Here is a 12,165-nt window from a genome sequence, read left to right on the forward strand (position 1 = left end):
CCCCCCCCCCGCCCCGGTTATTTTGCTGCAGCCGTACTGCGGCACAAACTGAAATGAAAATCATCACCCATAGCTCTGGATAGCAAAGGCTAGCAAGTTCTTATGCTCAGACTGACTGCTCCATCAATAACTCTGCTTTTTGAATTGTTTTTGTCAACAAATGGTACTTCCCATTAATTCATTTGGCAAGTATTGATGATGGAACAGCTACTTTGTAGTAGTGAGTTCAGAGAATACAGTCTGAAAACTGTCCTCCCCGATCAAGAAAAAATATTAAACATACACCTAGACAAATAATTACATAAGTTGCAATTTGTGAGAAGTGTATGGCAGTTACCAAGTCCAGAGGACAAATGCTCCTCTTTTTAATCACTTCCACTATATGAGGCCCACAACTACAAATATGGGGATGGGCAAAATAATTCCTGTAACAGAAGTCTTCAAGGATACACTAAATAAGAAAAACTGTAAGGAATATATATATATATATATATATATATATATATGAAGGGTTTAGTGTCCGTATTTAAACTTTGCTGCCATAATCTACTCATTAATATAAAATAATATTAGTATTACCCAACATTATTATGATTCATACTGATTTAACCTCTGACATGAACACCTAAACAAATGACAAAATTCCTATCCATGATACCAGAATACTTATAATGTGTCAGTAACCATCCTTAGAAGAAAGATTGTATTATTATCCTAATCTACCTATGAGAAAAGTAAAGAATGAAGGGGTTAAGTGCCTTAATTAAGTTACACACTAAATGACAAATCCAAGTCAAATGAAAAATAAAGTCTTTGAGATCAATTTCTTAAATGAAGTGGAGTGTTTGCGACCTCTGGATTAGATTGCTATGCTACCATGTTTTCTACAAAGAAATTTTGAACATGATCTAGTGCCCTCCTATCCAAAATGTAGTTTGGGGACCACTAGTGTCTCATCACCTAGAAACTTGTTACAAGTGCAGAATCTCAGGCCCCACCCCCGATCTACTGAATCAGAATATGCCTTTTAGTATACTGTATATTAAATACCTTTTAGTATTCCAGTATACTGGAATCTTGTACATTAAACTTTGAGAAGCACAGGGATAGAAAATTTAATAAATACCTAACATTCTACTAAAATGTCTTTATAGTGAAGCATTTGGGCATCCCTGGTTTGCATCAACCTTCCTTGGATGATACATTTATAATGCTGATCTCAGCTTTTTTCCCATTACTACTTATTACTCAGGCTGTCATGCTTTTTCTTTAGGGTTAAGAAAACTAGCTGGAAATGGGAACGCAAATGGGAATCCTCTTAGACAACTTTTCTCTAAAGGGAGACATCAATATCAAAATTAAAAGATAGCTAATACTTACACACTTTAAAGCACAGTTTTCCTGTTCTACAGAGTTCCAAAAATGACATCCTTGGATGCACTGCAAGAGACAATAACAGATGATAATGACTGAAGAAATGTGACTTTTTCTTGTCATCTGGAAATGCATAGTAACAAAAAGTATCTCCCATGTTTTGGAAACAAAGCTACTAAGAGGTTGAGGCCTCCAAAGGATCAGGACCTTTTGGATTCTAATTAGAGCTGTCATATCTACAGACAGACTAGGGCTTGATGTGGTTCCCTGCAGGGCAGCAGGTTGCCGAGGGGAGTTAAACCCTGGGCAAGCCCTGACCCAGGAAGCACCCAGAACACACTGTCCACTGGCAACAGGTGGAGTCCAGGGAAGCATGGCATCAAGTATATCCTGAGTCCACAGGCCATTCTCACTTAACAAGCAAAACCCAACACTAGGGACACAAGCAAAAGGTAACATGCTAAAACTTAGTAGGTAGACCATTTGGGAAGTCAGCTGCCTACTTGCTGGCTTGTCTTCCACAGCTGCCCTGCAAACATCCTCCCACAGCTGCCCTGACCTCCTATTGGGCTGAGTTGGTACAATTCTTCTTACTTGCTCTTTCTGTGCCTCTGACTGTATTGGTCATTCCTTCCACAGGTCACATGTGGATAACCCCCAAATTAATAACTGCTCCTCTCTAACTCCAGATCCACATATCCACTTGCTCTTTGGACATTTCTACTTGAATCCCTGCAAACACCTCAAATGAGCATATGAAACATTAATTTCCTTGTTTTCCACCCTCATCTCTTCTCTTTCTCCTGTGTTTCTTGTAACATGGCCCCAATTTAATGAGTTGTTTGAGCCAGGAATCAGGGCTCCTTCTCCTCTCATGCACTATCCCCCATCCTCATAGACAAGCCATCACCAAGTCCTACTGACTCATCTAGTCATTAACTGAAATCCATCCAGGTTCCTCACTCACTGCCCTGATTTTCTGCTTTGCCCTTCACCACTTGCCAACAGCCTCATGAACTTGTTTCCCTATTTAGAGTGATCTTTTTAAAACCAAACCTGGTCACAACCTTTGCTTACCTTGAATTCTGTCTCTCCATTATTTTCTGGATTAAGGCCAAGTTACCAAGAATGATATACAGCGCCCTTCATGACCTGGCCTCACCTAACTTGCCAGTTTTCCTCTTCCACATCCCTCCCATTCCATACAAATTGCATTTTTTCAAACAAACTGAAAAACTTTTACTGTTCTGAACAAGTTAGGCTGTTTTGCACCTTTGTTCCTTGAAAAAAAAAAAAAAAAAAGCCCTTTAACTGATATGCCTTTCCTTCATCTTCTAAAAATCTCTTCCTCTTTCTAATTTCAGTTTAAAGGTCTTTCAAGGAAATACAGAGCCTTTTTCTTTTTTCTTTTTTTCTCTTTTTCCTTGTATGTAATCCTTTAACACCCATCCACCCACACCCATACAATACATCACTATTCTGGTTCTCAGATGCTGTCTGGCCATGGTTTTATGTATGTCTCAAAAGGTTGAGGATCCTCTTAAAAAGAGACTGTTTTATTCCATATAGCTCTGCTACCTAACTCAGTGCCTGCTTCAGACCAATACTTCAAGTCACTAAACATTTGTTTATGTTATGATTTGGATGAGTTGTCCCCCAAAAGCTCACGTGTGAGACAGTGCAAGAAGGTTCAGAGGAGAAATGATTGGGTTGTGAGAGCCTTAACACAATCAGTGAGTTAATCCCCTGGTAGGTATTAACTGAGTGGTAACTAAAGTATTAGGGTGTGGCTGAAGGAGGTGGGAAAGGGGCATGGCTTTGGGGTATACATTTGTATTTGGTGAGTGGAGTCTTTCTCTGTTTTCTGATCACCATGATGTAAGCTGCTTCCCTCCACCACATTCCTATCCCCCCACACACCCTTTTCCTATAAAATGTAATTTTAGAAGAAACATTGGAGACTATCTAGCCCAACTCTCTCAAACAATACATAGTAAAACTAAGTCTTAGAAACAGTAAGCAAATTATCCAAAACCATGCAGCTACACAGAATCAAAAATCACAATCTTGGGTTACTCCAGTGCTTTTTCCATCTTAACACACTTCATTTTTAAACAAATTCCATAATCCAGACTCCTCACTATTTCCATTGATCACTTTTTAGCAGGGATATTGTTAATGGTTTGAATGCAAAGTGTCCTCCAAAAGCTCATGTGTGAGACAATGCAAGAAAGTTCAGAGAAGAAATGATTGGGTTGTGAGAGCCTTAACCCAATCAGTGAGTTAATCCCCTGGTAAGTATTAACTGAGTGGTAACTGAAGTAGTAGAGTGTGGCTAGAGGAGGTGGGAATTGGGGAGTGGCTTTGAGGTATATATTTGTATCTGGCAAGTAGAGTCTCTGCTTTCTAATGTGAGCAGCTTGCCTCTGTCACTCTCCTACCATGATGTTCAGCCTCACTTTAAGCCCCAAGAAATGGAGGCATCCTTCTATGGACTAAGACCTCTGAAGCCCTCAAATAAACTTTTTCTCCTATATAACTGTGCTGCTCAGATCCTTTTAGTCACAGCAGTGAGAAAGCAGACTAAAACCGACAGGTAAATGAGATTTTATTTAGTAAATATCCTTATTGTCACAAAACCTGATCGTTGTCCCTGTTATATTAACACAAACAGGGTGAAGCTCTTGACAAGGGAAACAGTTACTCACTGGTTCACTCAGGTTGTATGGTGTGCCAATGTCAAGCTGCCTTGCCTGAAATAGAGAAGGAGGTGGTAAGTACCAGTATCAGTTGGGCTCAGCATAACTAACTGCACCTTTTTTTATTAAAAAAAAAAAAAAAAAACATCCTGGAATCGTATTGCCTCCTCATTGTTTTCTAACTGTAAGTAGAGAAACCAAATGTTTCCAAGTCATTAAATCCATCATGAAACTAGACAAAATGCTTCTACAATTTATAGATAGAATGCCTAAGTGTTCTGCAGGAACTACCAAGGTGGAAGTGAGTGTGACTCTAAGGAGTGGTGAAAGATGATGAAGAGAGTCTCATAGAGACTCAAGTAATTCGGAGGGTTAGTCAATTAATCAAGTCAGATGAATTATTCTCAGATTTTTCTTTTTTGCAATTACTCGTTAGAAAGCAGAAAAAATACAAATTCATAATGTCATACAAGTTATGTTTATTTCTCACAATTTTCAATTTTTAATAAGAGAAGTTTCAATGGGACAAAATAAAAGGAATAGGCAATAAAGGGGAGGGTCTCCAAATTTCTCATCCTTTCCTGGTCATTATTTGAATGGAGTCCTTCATCAATAGAAAATTGGCAAAGCAGGGAAATGGATGGCACTAGAGCAGATTATGCTAAGTGAAGCTAGCCAATCCTTAAAAAACAAATGCCAAATGTCATCTTTGATATAAGGAGAGCAACTAAGAACAGAGCAGGGAGGAAGAGCATGAGAAGAAGATTAACATTAAACAGGGATGAGAGGTGGGAGGGAAAGGGAGAGAGAAGAGAAATTGCATGGAAATAGAAGGAGACCCTCATGGTTATACAAAATTTCATATAAGAGGAAGTGAGAAGAAAGTGGGAAAAAAAAAACAAGGGAGAGAAATGAAGTACAGTAGATGGGGTAGAGAGAGAAGATGGGAGGGGAAAGGAGGGGAGGGGGGGTAGTAGAGGATAGGAAAGGCAGCAGAATGCAACAGACACTAGTATGGCAGTATGTACAAAACGTGGATGTGTAACTGATGTGATTCTGCAATCTATATACGGGGGAAAATTGGGAGTTCATACCCACTTGAATCAAATGTATGAAATATGATATGTCAAGAGCTTTGTAATGTTTTGAACAACTAATAATAAAAAAATAAAAATAAAATAAAATAAAGAAAATTGGCAAAGGATGGCGGTACTGGGCCTATGATAATGAGATAATACCTGAATAGTGTCACATGGAAATGGACTAATTTTCAATCATAAAATCAATCATATGCTCCACTGATTCACTCAGAGACAGAGGCAACCTAAGTAAATATTTCTAGTAATTCTAGTTGGTACTTATCAGAACCTCCTCTTAAAGCTTTGATGATATGAACCACTGAATTGGAGAAGTGATTAATCCAGCAAGGTACATGGCATCTGTCCTTGGCTGACCCAATACTACAAACAAGATATGTCACAGGAGATGACAGAAAATCCCAAGGAGGTTCTGGAGGTGGCTTAAGTATCTGATGAGGCCTCAGAACAGCCTGTGTTGTTCAAAGGAATGATAGAAGACATTCAATCACTACATTCACTGAATACTCTCCTCCTTTCCATCCATTTTGCTCTCACTTTATCCCCAATGCCAAGAACAGTGCACGAGGGACGACAGATCGTCAATAAATACCTGAGGAAGGAATAAATCCATGAATTCACGTGGTCTCCCACTTCATAATGCTCCAGAAATCCCTTGGAGGCATTGTTCCATGGCCTAGCATTGTGTGGGTTAAATTCAAAAGTAATCAGACACAGAAACCAGAAAAAATAAAGGTTGTCTTTTTTCCCCTCTCATTTGATACGCGAATAAGATTTCTCTAAACTCTATTCCCTAACCACTTATATTTTGGGGGAAAGAAGAAGTTTGCTTATATATTTTTTATTTTCATAAGATCTAAATAATAACAACATTTTGTTTTTAGAAAGGACTAAACGATTAATCTTTTAACCAAGTGTTTAGTAATACCTTGCTTCTACAAATTTGTTCAAAACAAAGTTTTGATTCCCCCTTATATGAATCAATCTCAATTACATAAACTCAATTGAAAGACAATGAGTTCCTAATTAAATTTTTTTCCAGTCCCTTTCAAAATATACATTAGTTCATAAAAGCAAAAAAGTAGATGATGGGTAGTCTTTGAGTTTTATTGTTTTTTTAAACAATAAAACAACAGAGATATTTCTTGGCGAACATAAAGTCACATCGTAACAGTAATGAGTTTTTCTGGTACTTATGGAGATTAAATTTAATGGGCTGAATGGAGTGCCTGTCAGGCAGTATTGGAAAAGGTATCTTCATGAGTCAGGTGTATGAATTTCCAAAGGAACATGTTTTGTCAACATCTTCCCTATTTTCCACTCATTTTCCATCCTTCTCCTCATAATCATCATAGCAAACATTTATTGAATTATTCTAGTGTTCCAGAAACTCTTATAGGAGTTTTACACTAAATCTTACTCAGCCGTCTCAACAACCCTATAAGGTGGATGCTAGAATTAGTCCCATTTTATAGCTGTGGCACAGAGGGGTTTAGTAAACTGCCAGAGTAAGGATTTGAAAAGGGCAGGTAGATTGCCTCCAAAGCCTGTGCCTCTCATGAATGTACAAGCCCTCCTACACTTAGCACCAAATTCATATTTCTCTTTGGACCCTAGGATCTCCCAGCAATTTACCTTAGTTCCAATGGCTCCAATTATCTGTCTCAAAGAGATAAACTCAGGCCCACATCTCAGACCCTTTTAACTTGATATCCACTTATTGGCACAAGCCTTTCTGTTCTGCCCACCTCAGTTGAAAATAATCTCATTATTTGATTCCTACCCTAATAAACAGAACAGAGCAGAATGATCTGCATTTTCATCCCACATATTATACTTGCTCTCAATATGAAATTTTAAACTGACTGTTCTCATCTGACACACGAATAGGATTATATATTATTCATAAGGTTCTGTGAAATTTCGATTAAACAATGTGTTAACTATTATTGTACAGAACAGGCCTTAGAATCCTATTATTAATATTATGTGCAAACTTGCTATAAAGAGCCCTTTGCATACATATCTTTGGTTAGTTATGCAATAATCCCATTAGATAAATCTCTTGAGATGCAGGGTTGAAGGTATATTTTCCCTTTCGATTTTGGTATTAGTTAACCCATACCACTATTTTCTAGATATTTATCAATGTACATCCCAACCAATAGTAAATGTAAATGCCAGCCTTCTCATACCTTTGCCAAATGTAAATGATTTTATCTTTGCCAACCTGATAGAGGAAATAAAAATTCATTTTTACATTGCAATTCTGAGAAGTTTGATTATCTATCGCTCAATTTTTAGCTATCCATACCTCTTCCTTTTTGAAGAAGTTATTCAAGTTCTGAACTTATTTTACACAGTTTTTATGTATTTTGAGATTGGTAAAATTTTATGTATAATAATAATAAATAAACTTTATTTGTAATAATTTATGTAATATCTTTTTTTCATCCTTTTTTTTTTATACCAGTGCCAGGGATTGAACCCAGGGACACTTAACCACTAAGCCACATCCTCAGCCCTTTTTATTTTTTTATTTTGAGACAGGGTCTTGTTAAGTTGCTTAGGCCTTGCTAAGTTGCTGAGGCTGGCCTTGAACTTGTGATCCTTCTGCCTTACTCAGCCTCCCGAGCCACTGGGATTACAAATGAATGCCACCATGTCAGGCTCTTTTTAAACTTTTTGCCTTTGTTTGTACTGTATTCTGTTTATTGTCGAATAGTTTGAATTTAAATAGTCAAATTCATTGATCTTTTAGGGAGACTGGATTTTTTAAATCAGGCTTTTCAAAGCATTCCCATTCCAAATAGAAACATTCAGCCCTATTTTCTTCTAATATTTTAATGGGACAAATGAGGTTTTTATTTGTTATTTGTGTGTATTTCAATCATATCCTTTGCGTAATTACTTCCTGGAATTTATTTGAATCTGATAGTAATGTAGGTATTTATTTTTTATTAAAAATAGGTGGTGCCTTCTTGGCTTGAATTCTCATCTTTATTATATTCCACACTCCCTTATAAGAAATGGACTTATTTCTGGAATATATTCCATTTTATGGTCCAGTCTATTCTTATATCAATATAAACTGTACTAATATCTGGACACTTGATAGAAGTTTTGGATTGTGGTTTTGTTCCATTACACTATTTTAATTTTACATTTTGATGTACAAGAAAGATAATGATATTTGTACATGATTTTTTAAAACCAGACAACTCTCTGTGTCCTATGGTTCCTAAAAATCTCTCAGTTGATTTTGGAAGATTCCTTTGGAATTTTAGAAGAAAATAAAAAAGTTATTATCATCATCCTCCAATATTTTAAAACCTATGATATAACCTATTTGTAGTAGCTTTTAGCTGTCTAGTGTTGGAAGCCTTAATATCTTAACATGCCGTAGCTTCCAATAGGGCAGAAATTGGATAATCTTTTTATAATCCCAAGTGGACTTACCACAGAGCTAACTGTACATAGATACCCAGGAAATTTTATTGGGTTGAACTGATACTTCCAACTGAACACTTCTCAACATTAGTTCCTCAGTTGCTGGGATTTATCACTCAAAAAAAGGATTGTATTGCCAAAGATTAGAAAATTGTGATTAAACAAATCCTTTATACTGTGCCTACAGATCTACTAAAAGGGTGGAATAAAATGCACTTCCTCAAATTATGTGACCATCAATTTTGTTTATTATTTTCTTTTTTATCAAGAATCTCCCATACTGGTTTTCTGAAGAACATTACTTATTTATTCTGCTGCAGATGACATATGGAATTCAAGCATACTTGCCAGTTAATATACTCAACTAACACGTATAGATCCCTTAAATAATGTAAACACCCATCTTCGAGCACCAGAACTCAGACTTGTGCATTTTATGTGGTGCTGAGGATTGAACTCAGCGCCTTGCCTATGCTAGGTGAGCGCTCTACTGCTGAGCCACAATCCCAGCCCCTTGCCCAGCAATTCTAACATCCTCTTGTTCAAGACTGTTTCTTCATTAAATCAAAAAATGCTTCAATATCAAGAATCACTCAGTGAAATCAAGGATGACCTTACAGCAAACATCCTTGTTAAGAGGATGGCCCAGGACATAATAAGCCACACAGCCTCTGCCCTGATCCAGGGCTATGCTCACATTCACCCCTCCAAGTCCTGGGTGGGCGGCCCTGATCAGATTATTCTTATCACAGTCTCTGGTCAAATTGGCAGGCGGTGTCTCTCCTGCTGTCCCCCACCTCATCAGCTGTGCCATTCCTGTAGGTGGGGAGCGGAAGGCAGCTCAATAAAGGAACAAGCTGTCCACTCTCATAGCCAAAACCTGACCCAAGCAGCCCACACAGAAAGACAAGAATAAAAACAACTAAACCAAACCAAACATGGAGCCTGCAGTGCTGAAGAATCACAATTCGATCCAATAGCAGGGAAATTAGCAAATTAGAGTGATGCTCAGGGTTTAGGGGGAAACTCATAATACAATATGAAATGAAAAGGCCTGGTGCACAACCGTGTGTAGAATTGTATGTAAATATATATTTGAGGATATATTTGGGAGAAAACGCTAAAAGAAAATACAATTAGAAGTTAATAGTAGTGTGATTATATGGTTCTTCTCCCTTCTCCATTTCTTTACCTTAAAAATATTTTACAACATATACATAATCTTATTATAACCAGAAAATCATTTTAGAGATAAAAATAATTAATAGTTCCATGCTTCTGCTGTTTTCTTTGTTTTTGTTGTTGTTTGTTGTTGTTTTGCAGTACTAGGATCAAAGCTAGGACCTTGCACCTGCTAGTGAAACACTGTATCACTGAACTACATCCCCAGCCCAACCATGCTTCCATTTTTAAGTTTGTATTACAATTATAAAAAACTAAAGTCAATTATTCAACATTAAAGGCAATGAGATCTTCAGCAAAGATTTCTATAAAACATGGATCTATTTTTAAAATGCTATTATCTATAGTAAGCTTAAGTAGTGTTTTAAACTATAATTTAAATCAAACTAAAAGTGTGTAACACGAGTTTCTTTTTTAATCTGCCACTGAATTCTATCTCTAATGTTAGCATAATAGTGATGAACATATTTAGTACTTCATTATTTTTAAATATATGACAATGTGTCATATGTAAGCTCTCATACTATTTCCTTAGTCTTTAGATAGTAAAGTACATTTTTCTTTAGCCAGCAAATACTTGATTTTTAAAGATGATTCCATGATTGTTTAAGGCACAACTAAATTGCAAGTGAAAAATATGATGCAACATATGCAGAAGGTATAGAAGGTGTAAAAAACAAGAAATAAGAAAACAAATTTCCATATGAAAAAATTCATTAATTAGAAATTACTTATGCACAGCCAGAAATAAGAGAATTTACAAATAATTTTTTCTTTTGAAGTGAAGTGTTTTACATGGCATCTGCATCTACTTCTGTCATCCGGCTCCCTGTACTGTGATCCACCCATGATACAAATATTACTGTTACTGCAGAACTAGAAGATTTACACTGTGGCCAAACCCCTTCATATTTAAGACAAATATGAATTATATTGTGATCAATTAAATGAAATATTTTTAAAGTGTGCAAAATTAGGCATCCACTTAAGCCTCCTTTTCCCAATCCCCACACTACCATTCCCCCCACCCCAAAATCTATGACCAGAAGACAAAGAAACAAAATTACCTGACTTATCCTCTACAATCATGAATATTCCTGACTTAGTTCAGGGGGAGAAAAAAAAACAAAAACCCTACCTTTCCTTGTTTCCACTTCTCATGAGAAAAGTTCTCATAAAAAGAAAACTGTTCTATCAATTGTAACAAGTGGAACTCATATTCCAGTCCCTGTAAAGACAAATCTGCAATTGTTGAAACTTACCAGGCTGGATACACACGACTTCAGGCAGCTGTTTAAAACTGTACACTGCACCACAGAAATCCATATGCAGCCAAGAGTCACAAAATTGACAAATTTCAGGATAAGCCAGTGAATGTTCTTCATCACTTCACCAGTGGAGGATTTTTTAGATGGCTGGTCTTCTGATTTTCTCCATTTTGCTATATGAATTCTTTAGGCTTCATCACTTCAATTGAAAGAGTGTCGAGTGGATTTTTTTGTTGTTGTTTTTCAACGTTTGAGTATCTTTGCCTTTTTGAAATAATATTTCGACCCTATAGTTTAGACCTTTGAATCCTAGATAGCTTGTAACAATCACATAGCAGCTATTTCATGACTTAGCTTCCTTTTACTCCCATAAAGAAAGTCACTCACCGACTAAAAGGTTAGACCTTAGCGCTTCTCATGGAAAGTAAACAAAGCAGAAAACATAAATTGCGTGTTGGCAAGCTTGTGACACTTGCACAGTCTGAAAGTAGAAGGCTCCCATGGATCATCTACCACTTTACTTCTTTGAGGTTGGTTCAGTTATGCAGGAAATTGGGTTTTGGCCACCTCAGCTTTAGCAAACAGTAACACTATTTTAATAATTATTTTATTTTAAAAAAAATAGAAGCATCTAAGCCAAGTATTGCAAGAGAAAGGGAAAACAGAACACTTAAAAACTAAATACTTGTTTTAAAATCAAAGAGCAAACAAAGTTGAAATTAATAGACGAATTCTCTGAGGTTAGTTATAGACAAGGAAGTTTGTTAGAACACTTGCAGAACTTTACTACATATTAACTAAAACACTCTTATCAGGCCTATTGAGACAGAAACCAGCCACCAGAGAGACCTCAGATATGAACAAGTGTAGCTGCCCTGAAGAGGAAGTAATATGCAGAATTTCAGTTAGCCTAGCCTCAAGATAAAGTTAAGTCAAATTCTAAAACAAAGAATTTGAAATCTATAAGGTGCAAAAGGGATCCTGGATGGCTATTTTTTTAGATTGTGGAGTTCGAACTCTTCAAGGTCAGATATTTTTGTGATAATGTTCTTTTTTTAATGATAATCTGAAGTGTCAAATAAATTTCCTTGTTTT

General features: G+C 36.6%; 1 protein-coding gene across 6 annotated transcripts in view; it reads right to left on the reverse strand.

Annotated features, from left to right (window-relative positions):
• Ros1 (ROS proto-oncogene 1, receptor tyrosine kinase) overlaps positions 1-11,647 on the reverse strand; it is a 134,488-nt gene extending 122,841 nt beyond the window's left edge. For 3 of the 6 annotated variants that reach the window (XM_048794018.1, XM_048794063.1, XM_048793955.1), the window contains exons 1-3: positions 11,065-11,645; positions 4,083-4,127; positions 1,381-1,440 (exon numbers count right to left, since the gene is read on the reverse strand). In XM_048794018.1, the coding sequence (XP_048649975.1) occupies positions 1,381-1,440; positions 4,083-4,127; positions 11,065-11,187 (228 nt within the window). In that variant the 5' untranslated portion in view covers positions 11,188-11,645. Of the gene's footprint in view, positions 1-1,380; positions 1,441-4,082; positions 4,128-11,064 lie in introns of all 6 variants that reach the window. The other 3 variants (XR_007344114.1, XM_048794196.1, XM_015500638.2) reach the window with 2 other exon arrangements.
• Positions 11,648-12,165: the final 518 nt, after the last annotated feature.

This window comes from Marmota marmota, unplaced genomic scaffold (assembly GCF_001458135.2).
Source record: "Marmota marmota marmota unplaced genomic scaffold, marMar, whole genome shotgun sequence".
In the NCBI taxonomy this organism is placed as follows: domain Eukaryota; kingdom Metazoa; phylum Chordata; class Mammalia; order Rodentia; family Sciuridae; genus Marmota; species Marmota marmota.